This window comes from Myxocyprinus asiaticus, chromosome 48, assembly GCF_019703515.2.
Source record: "Myxocyprinus asiaticus isolate MX2 ecotype Aquarium Trade chromosome 48, UBuf_Myxa_2, whole genome shotgun sequence".
In the NCBI taxonomy this organism is placed as follows: domain Eukaryota; kingdom Metazoa; phylum Chordata; class Actinopteri; order Cypriniformes; family Catostomidae; genus Myxocyprinus; species Myxocyprinus asiaticus.
This window is the reverse complement of record NC_059391.1, coordinates 2,687,650-2,708,080: the sequence shown is the minus strand read 5'-3', so window position 1 is coordinate 2,708,080 and position 20,431 is coordinate 2,687,650. Positions and strand designations below refer to the sequence as shown.

General features: G+C 40.8%; 1 protein-coding gene across 1 annotated transcript in view; it reads left to right on the top strand.

Annotated features, from left to right (window-relative positions):
• Positions 1–6,442: 6,442 nt before the first annotated feature.
• slc5a12 (solute carrier family 5 member 12) overlaps positions 6,443–20,431 on the top strand; it is a 50,434-nt gene continuing 36,445 nt past the window's right edge. Inside the window, exons 1-6 of the mRNA XM_051692047.1 lie at positions 6,443–6,787; positions 8,113–8,178; positions 8,279–8,330; positions 9,060–9,127; positions 19,283–19,437; positions 19,609–19,749. Of these exons, the coding sequence (XP_051548007.1) occupies positions 6,443–6,787; positions 8,113–8,178; positions 8,279–8,330; positions 9,060–9,127; positions 19,283–19,437; positions 19,609–19,749 (827 nt within the window). The remainder of the gene's footprint in view (positions 6,788–8,112; positions 8,179–8,278; positions 8,331–9,059; positions 9,128–19,282; positions 19,438–19,608; positions 19,750–20,431) is intronic.

Here is a 20,431-nt window from a genome sequence, read left to right as displayed (position 1 = left end):
ATCACCCGTTAATAAAGCAGTGAGATAATAAAACGTCTCTGGTTACACATGTAACCTCGGTTCCCTGAGATGAAGGGAACGAGACAATGCGACAAATGCTTGGGGAATTCCTTAAGGCCTAGTTGAAGCACTTGTTTAATAGGGCCAATCTTATGATTGGCAATGGTGTTTGAGCCATGCCCTTTTAGGCATGAATTTGTCCTATAGGATATATAGATATAAGCGGGTGCAAAATCACCATTTCTTCAGAATTTTTTGACTGAAGGACAAGAACGCATTGCTCGTACCTCGAAACTCTGAAGTAGTAGTGCGGCCAGGTTTAACAATGTCTCATTCCCTTCATCTCAGGGATCCGAGTTTACATGTGTAATCGGAGATGTTCCCTTATCGATTCAGTTCACCCTACATTGTGATAAATACTTGGGGAACAGAGTCTCATCACGCCACACTAAAGTCATACCTGAGATACACCAGGGTATAACCACTTGTAAAAGAATATGTATATGAGGTCACGGGCCCGCTGGGCGGTGAATTATTATATGTCTTCAAGTGTGTGGGATAATGAATAACCCCACATGGTGAAAACCAGACGGGAAGTTAATCTTAGTCTGATGATTTATATGAGTCATATAATACACACAGTATAAATTTAACCCCTTCATAACCAGAGGTAGGGAGGGAGGCTTATTCTTATTGGAAGTGCTTGTGACTTCTAATGGGAGTAAACTGGATAGCAGCCTACACAGGCGGTTGTATTAAAATTATAACAGGTAGCCCACCCATAATAAGTAGTTTGGGCTCACCCGCTGGGTGTTGGAATAGTAAGCTCTCTAGACAGAGGGTACTCGCAAAGCGATGGACGCCACGTCTAGGTTATAAAACCTTGCGAACGTGTTCTGCGAAGAACATCCTGCTGCAAGGCATATATCCTGTAGGGATACACCAGTTGTCCATGCCCATGCCTCTAGTTGAATGCGCTTTCACGCCAGTAGGGCATCTTGCTCCCTGTGATTCATAAGCGAGGGTGATCGCATCAATGATCCAGTCAGAGAGCCTTTGCTTGGAGACGGACATGCCTTTTGTGCGTACTCTATAACAAATGAAGAGCTGATCTGACAGTCTAAACTGGCGGTTGCATTCCACATACGTGTATAATGCCTCCACGGGGCATAATAAATGCATTAACTGCTCCTCATCCGAAATAAATGGTGGGGAAGAGAAGGCTTGTAGGTGGACTACCTGAGCCCTAAAGGGTGTGGAAAGCACCTTAGGCACATAGACGTTTTTGGGTTTGATGGTGGCTTTGAAAGCCCGGTCTGAATTCCAAACATGAGCTGTCAACCGACAGTGCCTGTATATCATCCCGTTTAACTGAGGCCAGAGCCAACATAAGTGCAGTCTTTAGGGAGAGCACACGTGATTCCATTGGTTTGAACGGGGGGCTCGTGAGCACCCTCAGCACCAGATTTAAGTCCTACATTGGAACTGTAGCAGGGCGAGGGGGGTTCAAGTGCCTCGCTCCACTAAGGAACTTTATGATCAGATCATGTCTGTCTATAGAGGAGCCAGCCCCTGGGGCATGAAATGCCAAGATTGTCGCTATATAAACCTTAAGCATTGACGGAGGAAGATCTGCATCCAACCACTCTTGAAGGAATGTAAGGATCTCCGTTATGGATCAATTCACTGGGTCTTTGCCACGTGAAGCGCACCAATCCGCAAACACATGCCATTTTAGTGCATAGAGGCGTCTCGTGGACAGCGCTCTAGCCTGCAAAATGGTATTCATTACAGACTGAGCCAATTCAGGCTCGTTCGCTGCGCTCTGTTCAGGGGCCATACGTGTAGGTTCCATAGCTCTGGCTGGGGATGCCAAATCGTGCCCTGTGCTTGAGAGAGTAGATCCCTCCTCAGCTGTATTTTTCATGGAGGGCCGTCTAGTTTCTCCATCATTACCGGAAACCAGGACTGGTTGGGCCATTTTGGCGTTACCAAAAGAACCGTTTCCATGACAGAGTGAAGGAGACATACCGAGAGAAATGCATATTTGCATTTCGCCAGCCACTTGTGGGCCAAGGCATCCACTCCCATGTTTTGGACATGGAGTACCAAAGAGGACAGTGGGCGGTCTCCGCGGATGCGAAGAGGTTGACTTCTTCTTTGCTGAACATTTCCCAAATCCTCAGAACCGGCTGAGGATGAAGTCTCCATTTCCCCGCCATCGGTCCCTGGCACGACAGCATGTCTGCTCCACAGTTCAGACAGCTCGGGGCATATGTCATGCATAGGGAGAGGAGATGGCGCGTGCTCCACATGAGGAGGCGTTGCGCCAGGCTCATCAGTGTTAGTGATCGAGTTTTGCCCTGCTGATTTATGTACGCTACCACTGACATATTGTCCAGTCGAATCAGAACATAATGATTCACTATGTTGCAATGGAAAGCCTTCACAGAAGACAGCTAGCATTTCCAGGCAGTTGATGTGCCACGCCCGTTTTGCACACATCCAAGTGCCGAAAGCCAGGCATCCATCATACAGCACGCCCCAACCTGTGTTGGACGCATCCATGGTCACCACTTTCTGAAAACCTGACCCAGCATTACACCCTGCTGATAAAGGTTTGGAGCTATCCATGGTGCTAGAGCAGCCAGACAGTGGTGAGTCACAATGACACACACGTGCCCTCGGCACCAGGCATGATGTGGTACGTGATGTTTGAGCCAGCACTGGAGAGGTCTCATGTATAAAAGACCTAACGGTATGACGGTGGATGCTGCCACCATAGAACCCAGCATTTTCTGAAATGAATTCAGTGGAAATGCCTTGCCCAGTTTGAACTGAGACAGACTCTGATGAATGGTCCGAACGTGCTCGCTTGTGAGGTGCGCACGTATGCTCATGGAGTCGAGTCGAACCCCTGAGAAGGAGATTTGTTGGATGGGAGAAAGTGTGCTTTCCGCCCAGTTGACATTGAGACCTAAGCTGTTAAAATGGTGAAGTATCAAGTCCCTGTGCTCACATAGCAGAGACTCTCATCGGGCCAGTAATAGCCAGTCTCTGTCATAAATGCTCTCTCTCCACCCCCTGTGTGTCACTCCCCCCCCCCCCCCCCATCCCTACCAGTCCTACCCAGGTCCGACTCCCCGGAAGTGGGGAGAAGCCCTGCCCAAACCCCATCCCCAGTCCAGGGGACCCCTCCCCTTGTCTGTCCCTCCTACTTCCCCATCTCCCTCCACTATCCCCCCAGGTTGGCGAGACCACCCCCATGAGTGTGGAAGGAAAGCCTGGGCCGGTCTGTTGGAGCTGTGGGGAAGCAGGCCACTGCCAGGATTGATGTCTGTTGATGGAGGTGGGGACACTGATCTGGATCCCCGACGCTCCACAGGCTGCCCCTGATCAGACAGGGGCATATCAGATACCGGTAAGAGTAAAAGGGGATACACATCAAGCTTTGGTGGATTTAGGTTGTTCCCAAACCTCTATTTGAGGCCATTGGATCACGCTCCTCGGTGATGGCTCCACCACATGAAGGATACTAACACGTGGATCACCTGTTGGTATCTGGCTCTTCAGCACTTTAAATTCGAGGTGATCCACAGACCGGGGGCACAGATGGTTGTGGCTAACTTTCTCTCCAGAAATTGGGGGGGAGTAGGCAGGCCAGATGTTGCCCCGGCCTGAGTCGGCGGTGGGGATATGTGGCATGGGGGGCATGGTCATGTGTCTGTCTGTGGGAGAGGGAAAGTGGTAAGGCTCATCACCTGGGCTGTAATTACTCTAACACCTGTCTCTCATTATAGTGATGGTGGAGGGAGACCTGATAAGGCACGCCAGAGCATCAGGGTGGGAGAGAGAGTGGCAAGGGATCAATGTCTAAAGGACTGGCAGCGATAGAAATGAGAGTGCAACATTTAGTTCCATGAGCCCTGTTTGAGTTGGCCACTGAGAGCCATTGTTTTTGTTGACCTGTTTGTGTGTGAGGAAATAAATACTAACCTCAACTGTTCACTGTCTCCTGACTCCATTGCCCACGAACTAAGATCCTTTACAATGGTGCTTCAAGGTAATTGAAAGAATACCATGGTACTTTGCTATATGATTACCGTATTCTTATACCATGGTATTTACAGGGTGCTCCCAGGTAATGGTACATGTCCAAAAAATATGGTAATATCATGGTACATTTTTATGTTTTCATTTAGGGTACAAATTGTTTTGATATTCTTTTGGTTGGAAAATGTCTTTACCTGCAGAGGTCATTCACAAGTTGCACACGTGTTGAACTTAATGAGACCTTCTTCCTCACTGGCAAGCAATAGGGTGCATTGTATTTGTGTTTGGTATTTGTTGATTGTAGAAAAAATCCACTGCAACCAGCTTTATCTTTATTTTCTGTGTTTTAAAGTATTCCGTTAGTGTGGGGCAAGTGAGAAAATGCTCCAAACAATTCAGCAGTCATTTAGATTGAATTACGAAATGATTCAGACCACCTTGCTTTTACATGTGACCAATTCATCGTAAAGAACCGACATAAATGAGTGATTCATTTGTGAATCGGACATCTTTAGTTCTGATTCAAAACTGGCAAAATTAAACACTGGGCACATGGCATGTAGCGTTGTAGCTTTTGTGAATGCTATGCCGCTACCTAATCAAAAATATAGCTTTGCTATGGAAAAGATACTTGATTAAAAACTAGCAAAGCTACCACCTTGCTATTGAGAAATGTAGTTAAGCTAATAGCTTCGCTATTTGTAGAGAAGCTACTGCCCATCGTTGGGTGTCGGTGTAGTAAGAGAAATCAGGAGAGGGCAGAGGCCAAAGCTGAGCAGCTGAAGACAATGGGGATCGAGGCAACAGGAGATCACGAGGGTTCCAGCTAGGCAACAGTAGACCACAGGGGGTCTGACGTGGCAACAGGAGACCCCAAGGGGTCCAGCGGGCAAGCTGGAGACCAGAATGGAGCCCGCGGTGGACCAGGGCAGAGCCGAGAGTGGACCAGGGGACCAGGGCAGAGCCAACAAGTTACTGGAGTCTGCTGGGGATCTGACGGACAGACAGGAGAACAGGAATAGCCCAGAGACCAGGGTGGTATCAGCGCAAGGCCAGGGGACCAGGGTGGAGCCGGCGGACGGCCAGGAGACCACTGGAGATTTGGCGGATGCCAGGAGACCACTGAAGATCTGGAGACCACTGGAAATCTGCTGGGGACTCAGAGGGCAGAGCGTCTAGGGACTCAGGCAAGGTCAAGGCGGTCGGGGTCTCAGGCAGGGTCAAGGAGGCTGGGGACTCAGGCGACGAGGTCAAGGCGGCTAGGGACTCAGGCGGTGAGGTCAAGGCAGCCAGGGTGGAGGTCAAGGTGGCCAGTGTGGAGGACTGTGATGTGGTGTTCAGTGTAGGAGTGCTGAGTGCATCAGCCACACAGAGAGTGAAAGAGAAACCACTTAGTATTAGGGCATAGCATATAAACTGAGCCAGAGTTCAATGAATTCTGCCCCTGGGCATCAAGGAATATAGGGGCTCATTTAAGCCAGTATGGAAAAAGTCTTTGAGAACGACCTCATTGAAACCCATCAAAGTATATAGTCCACAAAAGTCTGAAACAAAATCTTCAAGGGGACGATTCCCCTGGCAGAGATGTATGAGCCTCACTGCTGGGTTCATTCTTCAGGTCAAGTATTCTGTAACGTAGCAGCACGGCAGCTGGACAGGCAGGACAGGAGCAGACGAAGATGATAATGATTTGAGAACCCAAGTGCAGTTTATTTTCAACAATTACAAAACAAAACCAAGAACTAAACAAAAACTAGACTTGACTTCACTTGACTACACTGCAACATTACAATAACAATACTCGACAAAAGACAAAGGCATTTTAATACACAAATACACAAAGTACACAAATACACAAAGGCTTTAATACACAAGGACTAATAAGGTTAACAAGACTAGAAACAAGACAACCAATGACAAGACTGAACTAATAAACAGGATAGCAAAACTAATGAAACATGTACCACTGACAAGACAAGACTAATGAAACACATGATAATCAAGAGGATCGCATGACAAATCAAGAGTCCAAAGACACAAACACTACAGGACTTATTAAAATATTATAGCTTCTTTAAAGATCCTTCTTACAATTTATACTTGTTTACGAAACTGAGTTGAAGCATTTAAGCAGAAGCATCGAAATGTTTGTAAGATCATGAGACATGAATTCAGTCAAGTGTGTCTGGACTATTGACTGGTGGTGTACTTAATTCTTGAAGACAAACGTGAGTACTGATGTGACTCCTGACCTCATGTCTTGATTCATAAGCATTTTTAACCTGTTCATACTCAATGATTAACCTGATTAACACATGAAGCGTCTGAACTGGAGATCCTGAAGTCAAACTACCCATTTGATCACAATCTGTCTCAAACTCAACTAAACATGGAGCACACGGTGGGGACCTTCCAGGTCGGGGACTATGTGGTGTTTGTCTGTCTGTTTGTGGTTTCCTCAAGTATCGGGGTTTTCTTCGCCATCAAAGATAGGAAGAAAGCTTCATCTAAGGAGTTTCTGGTGGGGGGTCGTCAGATGTCATGTGGGCCAGTGGCTCTCTCTCTCACAGCCAGTTTCATGTCCGCAGTGACGGTGATCGGGGCCCCGTCAGATGTATACAGATATGGGGCCTCATATGTGATCTTTGGGGTCGCATACACGTTTGTTGTGTTTTTCACTGCTGAGCTCTTCTTACCTGTGTTCTACAGGACAGGCATCACCAGCACATATGAGGTACGGAGCAAGAGCATTAATATAATATGCATATAAATAATCTGATTTTGTCACCAAAGATTTATCTAGTCTGCTCTTGTTTAACAAGACTAAGGTATACAAGGGTATACGGATTTGGGCTGTATTCTAGTGGATATATCCTTTTGAGACCGAGCCAAAAAAAGGTTTGGCATTTAAAAAAAATGTTCATTGTTAAATATTACCAATTTCATTATGTTTTTCATTTCATTATCATTTGATTTATTTTATTCATTTGATCATTAGGATTTGGTACATAGGAAACATATTACAAAGATTTGTATTTAGAGTATATACAGAGTATTTGTTTTGAGTTATTGTTAATTTTATAATTATAGTGGGAGTAGTACTATGAAGTAAAAATGTTTTGTTAAATAGCGTTTAACATTATATATTTAATTGTATTATCATTATATTTATTAGATCATTATGATTTGGTACAGAAGAAACATATTACAAAGATTATTGTTTTGTAGAGATTATTTGTTTCTAATTATTATTATTGTTTTATTATTATTAGTAGTAGTAGTATTATAGTATGAGTAGTACTATGGAGAACAAAATGCATTAAATAGCATTTAAATTAAATATTTAATTTCATTATCATTTTTCTTCATGTAATTTATTAGATCATTAGTGTTAGGTGCATAAGAAACATATTACAACGATTTTGAGGGAAACGTAATTGTTTTTAATTTAATAATTTTTTATGTATTGTTATTATTGATAAATAACAGCAACAACAATTAAAACAACAACAATTATTATGATTATACAGTAGTTGTAGTAGTATAACTTAGTTAAATGTTTTGTAAAATTGCCTGAAAATTCCATGTGGTAACATCTTAATTACCTTGTTTTTAATAACAATAACAATAACAACTGCACTTATTCGCTCTTTAAAGTGTATATTAGTAGTACAAGATATCATAATTACATCATTTAAATATTATCAGATTGGTTACATCACCTCAGAAAAGTGCAGGATGTCTGGACATCAGACACTGCAGGACATGCCGCTGTGGGTTATACTCAAATATTAACAAATAAAAATATGTTCATTAATGGATAGAGATGAATACTTCTCTCAGCCTGACACGAGCATTCATGTCTGTTCATTACTGAACTTTTTTTTTCTTGGAAATTCATGTGCCTCAGGTGTCAGATGAGATGTTGTGCAGATGTTGCCAGGTTCTTTTGGAGTTCGTGACATCTTGTAATAAATTCAGCTGGCCCTGTCAGCAGTGGTTAAGTTGGGCATCCCAGTGTGACGCAAGTGTGTTGCAATTTCTTGTGTTTTTTCACAGTATCTGGAGTTGCGTTTCTGTAAACCCGTCCGTGTTGCAGCCACTCTTATTTATATGGTACAAACAGTGAGTGTGATTAAAAGTCCAGTATTCCCACACTTTAAATATATGAGTGTTAGTTGTTTGGTTTTTCATATTGCTGACTGTTCTTTTTTAATCCACACAGATTCTGTACACTGGTGTGGTGGTGTATGCTCCTGCTTTAGCACTGAATCAAGGTCAGTTTGCATTCATCACGAACAGTAAACAAAATACATGAGTGATACAGATTTGAGATTTCTTTGACATTTATGGGACTGCTGCAAGAGTGGGTTATTAAATGTGATCTCATCTTTAATAGTTATAAAGACAGTCTTATTGTACAAACAACACAAACATTTAACAGTTCCATTGCTTTGTTAAACAAATTAATTTAAAGAAATAGTTCACCCAAAAATGAGAATTCTGTCATTATTTACCCATCATCATGACGTTCTAAGCATGTATGGTGTTATTTCTTTTAAGGAACTCAAAAGGAGAAATGTCATGCTCCTGTTTTCATGTTAACCATATCTGGCAAGCTCCAAAACAGCACCGGAAACTAGTCCATATTATTCTTATGATACTATATTCCAAACCTTCTGAAGTCATATGACTGCTTTGTGTGACAAACAGACCCAAATTTTAGATGTTATTTGCTGATAATCTTCCCATCCAGTGAGCCGTTCACTTGAGAACCAATTCAGTTCAAATCATGAACGAAAGATTCTTTTGAGCTGGTTCTTTTCTCTAGATGATCCTGTTCATTCAGACTGATCTAGTTCTTGAGTTCAAAACATAGACTCAATGATCTGGTTGCAGTGGTCCTGGGGAAGATTATCAGTACATGACGACTTAAAATTCAAACGCAACATTGCCTCATCTATTGTAGCATTCTATATCAATATAGTTTGCATTTTTCCCTTTAGTTACAGGTTTTGATCTCTGGGGATCCATTTTTGCCACTGGCATCGTCTGCACATTTTACTGCACATTGGTGAGTGTTGAATTAAAGTTGGGACTGATCAGAATTGTTTTGTTTTTACATTTAACATTATCTGTGTTGGTTGTTATCTGATTAAAATATAACTAGTTACTGTAATCTTACTTTTTTAGTCAAAAACTAGTTACAATTACTTTTAAGTACATTACTTAGGTCACACATATTTATAAAATAATATTAATTATGTATAATACAATTAAAATATAAAAATATAGACATTATTTCAAATTCACTGAGCGGAAAAACAAACTTTTCCTTGAAAAAGGTTTTAGAATGTAACTTAAAAGTAAAATAGGGAGATTACTAACAAAGTTGGACACTTTTGAAAATTTTACTTTTCCTGGCACTTTTAATATGATTCAAATACAAAAATTATCTGAAATTATACCTTTATAGAAAGCTTTGGATGTCTCCTAACTTAGTCAAAAGCAAAAGCAGCCAATGCTGGTAAAGTAGGATCCTTTTATTGTTAAAGTAGGACACTTTTTTCCCCTCTTAAAAAAGTTAGACAGGGGCCTGTACTTGAATATATATACTAAATATATAATTAAGTACAGGCCCCTGTCTGAGTGAATTTTTATTATCATTATTTTTTTTTTAACTTAAAATATTCACTAAGATTAACCATTTGTAATATACAGGTGCATCTCAATAAATTAGAATGTCGTGGAAAAGTTCATTTATTTCAGTAATTCAACTCAAATTGTGAAACTCGTTTATTAAATAAATTCAATGCACACAGACTGAAGTAGTTTAAGTCTTTGGTTCTTTTAATTGTGATGATTTTGGCTCACATTTAACAAAAACCCACCAATTCACTATCTCAAAAAATTAGAATACATCATAAGACCAATAAAAAAAAACATTTTTAGTGAATTGCTGGCCTTCTGGAAAGTATGTTCATTTACTGTATATGTACTCAGTACTTGGTAGGGGCTCCTTTTGCTTTAATTATTGCCTCAATTTGGCGTGGCATGGAGGTGATCAGTTTGTGGCACTGCTGAGGTGGTATGGAAGCCCAGGTTTCTTTGACAGTGGCCTTCAGCTCATCTGCATTTTTTGGTCTCGTTTCTCATTTTCCTCTTGACAATACCCCATAGATTCTCTATGGGGTTCAGGTCTGGTGAGTTTGCTGGCCAGTCAAGCACACCAACACCATGGTCATTTAACCAACTTTTGGTGCTTTTGGCAGTGTGGGCAGGTGCCAAATCCTGCTGGAAAATGAAATCAGCATCTTTAAAAAGCTGGTCAGCAGAAGGAAGCATGAAGTGCTCCAAAATTTCTTGGTAAACGGGTGCAGTGACTTTGGTTTTCAAAAAACACAATGGACCAACACCAGCAGATGACATTGCACCCCAAATCATCACAGACTGTGGAAACTTAACACTGGACTTCAAGCAACTTGGGCTATGAGCTTCTCCACCCTTCCTCCAGACTCTAGGACCTTGGTTTCCAAATGAAATACAAAACTTCCTCTCATCTGAAAAGAGGACTTTGGAACACTGGGCAACAGTCCAGTTCTTCTTCTCCTTAGCCCAGGTAAGATGCCTCTGACGTTGTCTGTGGTTCAGGAGTGGCTTAACAAGAGGAATACGACAACTGTAGCCAAATTCCTTGACATGTCTGTGTGTGGTGGCTCTTGATGCCTTGACCCCAGCCTCAGTCCATTCCTTGTGAAGTTCACCCAAATTCTTGAATCGATTTTGCTTGACAATCATAAGGCTGCGGTTCTCTTGGTTGGTTGTGCATCTTTTTCCTCCATACTTTTTCCTTCCACTCAACTTTCTGTTAAAATGCTTGGATACAGCACTCTGTGAACAGCCAGCTTCTTTGGCAATGAATGTTTGTGGCTTACCCTCCTTGTGAAGGGTGTCAGTGATTGTCTTCTGGACAACTGTCAGATCAGCAGTCTTCCCCATGATTGTGTAGCCTAGTGAACCAGACTGAGAGACCATTTTGAAGGCTCAGGAAACCTTTGCAGGTGTTTTAAGTTGATTAGCTGATTGGCATGTCACCATATTCTAATTTTTTGAGATAGTGAATTGGTGGGTTTTTGTTAAATGTGAGCCAAAATCATCACAATTAAAAGAACCAAAGACTTAAACTACTTCAGTCTGTGTGCACTGAATTTATTTAATACACGAGTTTCACAATTTGAGTTGAATTACTGAAATAAATTAACTTTTCCACGACATTCTAATTTATTGAGATGCACCTGTATTTAAATATTAGTCTAAAACATTTTGAAAACACAGGAAAAAAATCCTCTAAAAGATATAAAACAGTTCAGCATTTGAATATAGTAGTTTTGCCTGCAACAGTGTATAGGCTCATAGATTAACCCTTAAACGCATACTTCACATCTTAAGCGACGTGGGACCTCATTCCACCCCCTGTACCTTAGCCACTTTTTTGTATTCGTGACCAAACATAAAGTATTCCTTAACATGTCTCTTCTGAATAGTGTATATACAGTACATATACACTGGTGGCCAAAAGTTTGGAATAATGTACAGATTTTGCTGTTTCAGAAGGAAATTGGTACTTTAATTCACCAAAGTGGCATTCAACTGATCACAATGTATAGTCAGGACATTACTGATGTAAAAAACAGCACCATCACTATTTGAAAAAAGTTATTTTTGATCAAATCAAGACAGGTCCCATTTCCAGCAGCCATCACTCCAACACCTTATCCTTGAGTAATCATGCTAAATTGCCAATTTGGTACTAGAAAATCACTTGCCGTTATATCAAACACTACTGAAAGCTATTTGGGTCGTTAAATGAAGCTTAACATTGTCTTTGTTTTTATTTTTGAGTTGCCACAGTATGCAATAGACTGGCATGTCTTAAGGTCAATATTAGGTCAAAAATGGCAAAAAAGAAACAGCTTTCTCTAGAAACTCATCAGTCAATCATTGTTTTGAGTAATGAATGCTATACAATGCTTGAAATTGCCAAAAAACTGAAGAGTTCATACAAAGGTGTACACTACAGTCTTCAAAGACAAAGGACAACTGGCTCTAACAAGGACAGAAAGAGATGTGGAAGGCCAGATGTACAACTAAACAAGAGGATAAGTAACTCAGAGTATCTAGTTTGAGAAATAGACGCCTCACTTGTCCTCAGCTGACAGCTTCATTGAATTGTACTCACTCAACACCAGTTTCATGTACAACAGTAAAGAGAAGACTCAGAGGTGCAGGCCTTATGGGAAGAATTGCAAAGAAAAATCCACTTTTGAAACAGAAAAACAAAAAGAAAAGGTTAGAGTGGGCAAAGAAACACAGACATTGGACAACAGATAACTGGAAAAGAGTGTTATGGATCTTAACCCCATTGAGCATTTGTGGGATCAGCTAGACTGTAAGGTGCGCGAGAAGTGCCCGACAAGACAGCCACATCTATGGAAAGTGCTACAGGAAGCGTGGGGTGAAATGTCACCTGAGTATCTGGACAAACTGACAGCTGGAATGCCAAGGATCTGCAAAGCTGTCATTGCTGCACGTTTTTTGATGAGAACTCTTTGAAGTAGTTTAAGAAGTTCTGAATTGTTTTTCTTTTTCAAATTGTAATAGTAATTTTTCACATTATTAATGTCCTGACTATACATTGTGATCAGTTGAATGCCACTTTGGTGAATAAAAGTACCAATTTCTTTCCATCAGAGCAAAATCTGTACATTATTTCAAACTTTTGGCCACCAGTGTATATACAGTGCATCTGGAAAGTATTCACAGCGCTTCACTTTTTCCACATTTTGTTATGTTACAGCCTTATTCCAAAATGGATTAAATTCATTTTATTTTCCTCAACATTCTACAAACAATACCCCATAATGACAATGTGAAAGTAGTTTGTTTGAAATCTTTGCAAATTTATTAAAAATAAAAAACGAAAAAAAAATCACATGTACATAAGTATTCACAGCCTTTGCCATGACACTCAAAATTGAGCTCAGGTGCATCCTGTTTCCACTGATCATCCTTGAGATGTTTCTGCAACTTGATTGGAGTCCACCTGTGGTAAATTCAGTTGATTGGACATGATTTGGAAAGGCACACACCTGTCTATATAAGGTCCCACAGTTAACAGTGCATGTCAGAGCACAAACCAAGCCATGAAGTCCAAGGAATTGTCTGTAGACCTCCGAGACAGGATTGTCGAGGCACAGATCTGGGGAAGGGTACAGAAAAATTTCTGCAGCATTGAAGGTCCCAATGAGCACAGTGGCCTCCATCATCCGTAAATGGAAGAAGTTTGGAACCACCAGGACTCTTCCTAGAGCTGGCCGCCTGGCCAAACTGAGCAATCGGGGGAGAAGGGCCTTAGTCAGGGAGGTGACCAAGAACCCGATGGTCACTCTGACAGAGCTCCAGTGTTTCTCTGTGGAGAGAGGAGAAACTTCCAGAAGAACAACCACCTCTGCAGCACTCCACCAATCAGGCCTGTATGGTAGAGGGGCCAGACGGAAGCCACTCCTCAGTAAAAGGCTCATGACAGCCCACCTGGAGTTTGCCAAAAGGCACCTGAAGGACTCTCAGACCGTGAGAAACAAAATTCTCTGGTCTGATGAAACAAAGATTGAACTCTTTGTCTGGAGGAAACCAGGCACCGCTCATCACCTGGCCAATACCATCCCTACAGTGAAGCATGGTGGTGGCAGCATCATGCTGTGGGGATGTTTTTCAGCGGCAGGAACTGGGAGACTAGTCAGGATCTAGGGAAAGATGAATGCAGCAATGTACAGAGACATCCTTGATGAAAACCTGCTCCAGAGCACTCTGGACCTCAGACTGGGGCGAAGGTTCATCTTCCAACAGGACAACGACCCTAAGCACACAGCCAAGATAACAAAGGAGTGGCTCTGGGACAACTCTGTGAATGTCCTTGAGTGGCCCAGCCAGAGCCCAGACTTGAACCCGATTGAACATCTCTGGAGAGATCTGAAAATGGCTGTGCACCGACGCTCCCCATCCAACCTGATGGAGCTTGAGAGGTCCTGCAAAGGAGAATGGGAGAAACTGCCCAAAAATAGGTGTGCCAAGCTTGTAGCATCATACTCAAAAAGACTTGAGGCTGTAATTGGTGCCAAAGGTGCTTCAACAAAGTATTGAGCAAAGGCTGTGAATACTTATGTACATGTGATATTTTTTCGTTTTTTATTTTTAATAAATTTGCAAAGATTTCAAACAAACTACTTTCACATTGTCATTATGGGGTATTGTTTGTAGAATTTTGAGTAAAATAATGAATTTAATCCATTTTGGAATAAGGCTGTAACATAACAAAATGTGGAAAAAGTGAAGCGCCGTGAATACTTTCCAGATGCACTGTATATATATATATATATATATATAATCATTGCTTAAGTACCAAAAGTGTAGGTACTTAAGCAAAGTGAATATTGTTGGTGAATGATCAGTATCTTATATACGTGTACACTTAAGCAATATCACACGAGCAAGAGTGCGATACGGCCCTACATCAGCACTGCTGTGATTCGGCCACAGGCCGTCTGAGCGAGGATATTCCTCCCTATTTCGTGGTAGCCGGTGCACAAGAGTCATTCACTATGGAAACTGCAATCTTGCCATTTTAAACAGTATGTCCTCTCCAGTGATGAATGATGAAACTCAGATAAGAGGTAAGCGCCTTGTGTTTGTGTAATTAATCAGTCTGATGTGTCTCTCTGCTGTGATGAGCCTTAATGCTGAAGTTGTTACTTTAAAGCCGTTTAAAGCTATTTCCCAGCTTTAGTAGTTTAGTAGTAATCCAAGTGATCACGGAGTGCAGATGAATGAAAACACTGGCTGACTAACTGACTGACAGCGCTGACTAAGTGCATGTCACCTCAACTTGTTCATATAAAACACAAAAATTGTCTTTTGTCACTATAAACTATAGCAAGTGTAACACATGAACAGTATGATATGAATATTGTCATTTGGGTGTATTTCAGAAATGATGTAAGTTGTGCATCTATAAAGACTCAAAAAGTGCCTGAGGAAATACATACACTATATTGCCAAAAGTATTCGCTCACCTGCCTTTAGACGCATATGAACTTAAGTGACATCCCATTCTTAATCCATAGGGTTTAATATGACGTCGGCCCACCCTTTGCAGCTATAACAGCTTCAACTATTCTGGGAAGGCTTTCCAAAAGGTTTAGGAGTGTGTTTATGGGAATTTTTGACCATTCTTCCAGAAGCGCATTTGTGAGGTCAGACACTGAAGTTGGACGAGAAGGCCTGGCTCACAGTCTTCGCTCAAATTCATCCCAAAGGTGCTCTATCGGGTTGAGGTCAGGACTCTGTGCAGGCCAGTCAAGTTCTTCCACACCAAACCTGCTCATCCATGTCTTTATGGACCTTGCTTTGTGCACTGGTGTGCAGTCATGTTGGAACAGGAAGGGGCCATCCCCAAACTGTTCCCACAAAGTTGGGAGCATGGAATTGTCCAAAATCTCTTGGTATGCTGAAGCATTCAGAGTTCCCTTCACTGGAACTAAGGGGCCAAGCCCAGCTCCTGAAAAACAACCCCACACCATAATCCCTCCTCCACCAAACTTCACAGTTGGCACAATGCAGTCAGACAAGTACCGTTCTCCTGGCAACCACCAAACCCAGACTCGTCCATCAGATTGCCAGATGGAGAAGCGTGATTCGTCACTCCAGAGAATGCGTCTCCACTGCTCTAGAGTCCAGTGGCGGCGTGCTTTACACCACTGCATCCGACGCTTTGCATTGCACTTGGTGATGTATGGCTTGGATGCAGCTGCTCGGCCATGGAAACCCATTCCATGAAGCTCTCTATGCACTGTTCTTGAGCTAATCTGAAGGCCACATGAACTTTGGAGGTCTGTAGCGATTGACTCTGCAGAAAGTTGGCGACCTCTGCGCACTATGCGCCTCAGCATCCACTGACCCCGCTCTGTCATTTTACGTGGCCTACCACTTCGTGGCTGAGTTGCTGTCATTCCCAGTCGCTTCCACTTTGTTATAATACCACTGACAGTTGACTGTGGAATATTTAGTAGTGAGGAAATTTCACGACTGGACTTGTTGCACAGGTGGCATCCTATCACAGTACCACGCTGGAATTCACTGAGCTCCTGAGAGCGGCCCATTCTTTCACAAATGTTTGTAGAAGCAGTCTGCATGCCTAGGTGCTTCATTTTATACACCTGTGGCCATGGAAGTGATTGGAACACCTGAATTCAATTATTTGGATGGGTGAGCGAATACTTTTGGCAATATAGTGTATGTGTAGCTCTATCTGTGTTTGACAGTCAGTTGCATCTCAAGAAATTTCAGTGTGAAAGTAATGAGTGCTGTTCTAGATTTGTCCTGATTTGTATCATCATCTCTTTGATATATGAGAGATTAAAAAAATAAAAGATAAAAATATAGTCTTGAAAATGTTTTGAAAATATTATTTTGTAGATCCATTTGTGATGCCAGGGTCTCTAAAGACCAGAGGTATGTAATGCATTTAAGGGTTAATATCAAACCTCAGACAGCATGCACAACCACAACACAAAGATGCAGGTGCTCAAGTAACTCATCAAAAAGGGAAAATACACTACATTCAATTGCATTTGATATTTATGCTATATGTTATTGGAGATGCTATTCTTAATTTTTAAACAGAATCGCCAATGGCCTGCGCACAGGGCGCCTAAAGACAAGTAAATTTTAAGGCATGATTTTTGATAATGTTTTTCAGTGAAACTGCTCAACAAGGATATTAGGGGCTCTATTTTCGTGAGCGAACAAAGCGCAGTGCTACGCGCAACAACCTTGCGCAACGTCTTATCCAATTTTCATTATAGCACTAATTCTAATCAAAATTTTCGTGCCAGCGTAAAAAGCAACGCTAGCACTCTAAAAAAAAAAAGGCCCTAAGACATTACAGACATTACTGCATAATTTCTGTAAAGCTGATTTGAAACAATGTATTTAGAAAAGCGCTATACAAATAAAAATGACCACTTGACTTTATAGAGATTAGAATATGATTAAGAGAACAAATTGAAATTATTCATTTTCCTTTCAATGCATGTAAATACACTTAACTAAACACATCTAAATACACATAATTATTCACCAAAATGCACTCTAACTGTCATTTAATCATTATTATTGCTATATAAGTTATTAATAAACTCAAAACTCCTCTTTAAATGACTTGACATGCTGTCCCATTTTACCAGTTTCACCCTGTCCCGCTTTGCCAATATGCCTCTGGTAAAGTGAGGCAGAGGAAAGATAATGGTGACTTATCTTTAGTTTAGGGATCAGAAATGAGACAGTAATTCATGACTAATTTATAGTAATTCATGACTAACACTTGTAAGTGACTAGTTATGGAATTGTTTGACATTATAAAATATTTATTAAGCCTTTATTGGCTGATTTCTTATTCTTGCTTTATAGCCCCTTTATATTTGCTTTTGTCATAACAATGAATTTCTTAGCTATAAACAAAACATATCAGTAGCTAGTATGATGCAAAACACATCTTTTATAGGTTCTCAGTACTCTGTGTGAATGTGTGGCTTATTAGTATGAAATACATGTAGAATATTATATTTCAACAAAGCAGGGAAGGTTAGGGTTTGGTTTAGGGGTAGAGGTTGGTGTAGGGTGTTTGTGGGACTCTAAATAAACACAATAAACATGCTGCATTGACGCCCCTATACTGTAAGGTAATATTTAATCAGAGGTGAAAATAGCATTTAACACTATTTGCCCTTAGTGCAAAGAGGATGTATTTGTTGCTATTTACACTAAGCAACAAAAGTCTCTGCCTTCAATATTTATTTAATACTTATAATTTTTTTACATTCCCGCAGTGTAATGAGAACCTATAAAGGATGTATTTCGCACCTTCTTAGCTATTGGTATCTTTTGATTTACCTAATAAGTTAATAGTTATGGAAAAACATATGTAAAGAGGCTATTAGACAAGGGTAAGAAATCAACAAACAAAGGCCTAATAAATACCTTATTATACAAAACAAATCTGTAACTAGTCTTTTACCAGTCCAATTATTAGTCATTAATTGCTGTTTAATTTCTAATCCCTAAAATAAAGTGTTACCATACATGCTATAAATATATGTACAAATTATTTGGAATTACTTTCTATACTTTCTGATACACTTTCACATCACAAATCATTATATGTAGAATTTCCAAACATTGAGCTTTTACTTTTTCATAACCTTAAAGGTGCACTCAGTAATTTTTCCCCATTAGAAAAGTTTTACTCCTAAAGAAATTAATTGTAATTTTGAAACATACTCTATGTATAAAATCATGAGCACTCACATGAGATGAGGACTCTAGTCACATCAGTAACTTTATAAAAGCTGTTTTTTTGAACATGGGGGAGGGGTGCCTCATGGGGGCTGCCATTTTAGAATCACATGACCAGCTGAATACTAACCGCTTACTGTAATCTCTGTAACGGTCTTGTTATTGGACACCTTCACTCTTGGATTAAATTAATCATGGCTGATTGTGAATAGTGAATTTCTACTGTGGCACCTGTAATTGAAAACTATTGATTTTGAATGATGCTGCATTGCTTTTCCCACCCTTAGTTTTGAAATGAGCTCTGCCACACATCTCAGTGTAACATAATTAACTTTGGAACCCCAAAAAGTTAATTGTTTACTACCCAGATATTAGTTTTATTAATGTGTAGCCATATAACTAGTTTAGTCATTTTTAACCATTTAAGGAAACACATATTGATCCAATGGGGATCAAGCTTAACTGTCCCACTTTACCCATATTCACCCTAATTAATAATGTGACTACTTTCTCAATGAAGTTAAAGTAATCTGATTAAAACTGACATAAATAATGTACCAATACTGAACACAATACGTGTGTGATTGAGATTTCAGTAGGGGAGCTGTTTCCATATCTAGACACTCTTGTGTAAAGTTATAGAGACAGATCACCAAACATGAGAATAGCAACCATTTACTCACCCTCATGTCTTCCAAACTCCCATGACTTTCTTTCTGTGGAACACTAAATACAAGTCTATTGAGACTACAGTGACAGAAGAACGTGTGTGTGTGTGTGTGTGTGTGTGTGCGTGTGTGTGTGTGTGTGTGTTGTGTAGGGTGGGCTGAAGGCTGTGGTCTGGACAGATGCCTTCCAGATGGTAGTGATGGTGGTGGGCTTCCTCACAGTACTCATCCAGGGTTCGAGTCGAGCGGGTGGGATTGAGTCTGTCTGGAGCACAGCACACACTGGAGGCAGACTACAAGTGTTTGAGTATGTACTTACTGTACATCCATCTCATTTTACAGCACTTATGTACTCATACACTTATTTTAGCTCTAAGTTAAATTAGAAATGACATTTTTAAAGTAATTAATGATTTCCATTGTCAGTGTGATCCAAGAATATTGACACTTTGTAGTTATAATAATTCTGTGTTTCTAGCTTTGACATGGACCCTCTCAGACGACACACATTCTGGACTCTCACTGTAGGTGGCACATTCACATGGCTGGGCATCTATGGTGTAAACCAGTCAACCATCCAGAGGTGTATTTCCTGCAAGACAGAGAATCATGCACGCTGGTGAGAAGACATTATTGTGTGCATGTTCATGCTGCTCTTTTGCATAGAATTAAAGTGAATGGGGATTGGAGCTGCTGACCTAAAAAAAAAAAAAAAAAAATACAAATAAAAAATAAAATAAAAGTATCATAAAACTAGTTCATACGACTCAAGCGCTGTATTATATTTAATTTCAGTTGTTATTGACTGAAAATCATCCCCTCTGCCACTTTCAGTTATGAGACAAATGAGATCCAATGGCATTTGCCACAGCGTTCATTTCCTTATCTGATCCTTGAAAGTAAGGGAGAACAATTATCAGTATAAAGGTAAAGCATATTTGGCTTGTCCCTGGAATATATACTATTAAATTGTAGAAACGTGGAGCTGGGATGGAGGAGGGATGCTGATAGCGACTGATCTCATTAGTAAGCTTTTCTTACAACATGATCACTAATGGCTGCTTTCGAATGTTCATGTACCCTGACATCGACCCCATTCTGCCCATCTCCCATCAGACATTTTTGCATCATTTCACCCATGATCACCTTTCCCTGTGGTGCAACTGATACTTACACATTGCACAAGCAATCACTGGAACATAGGCTCTGGTCCCAACGAAACCAGGAAATAATTGTTTACACAGAAACAACGATGAACGCAATTTGAATGTTACATTTTTGCTCTAAAATTATATTTTTTA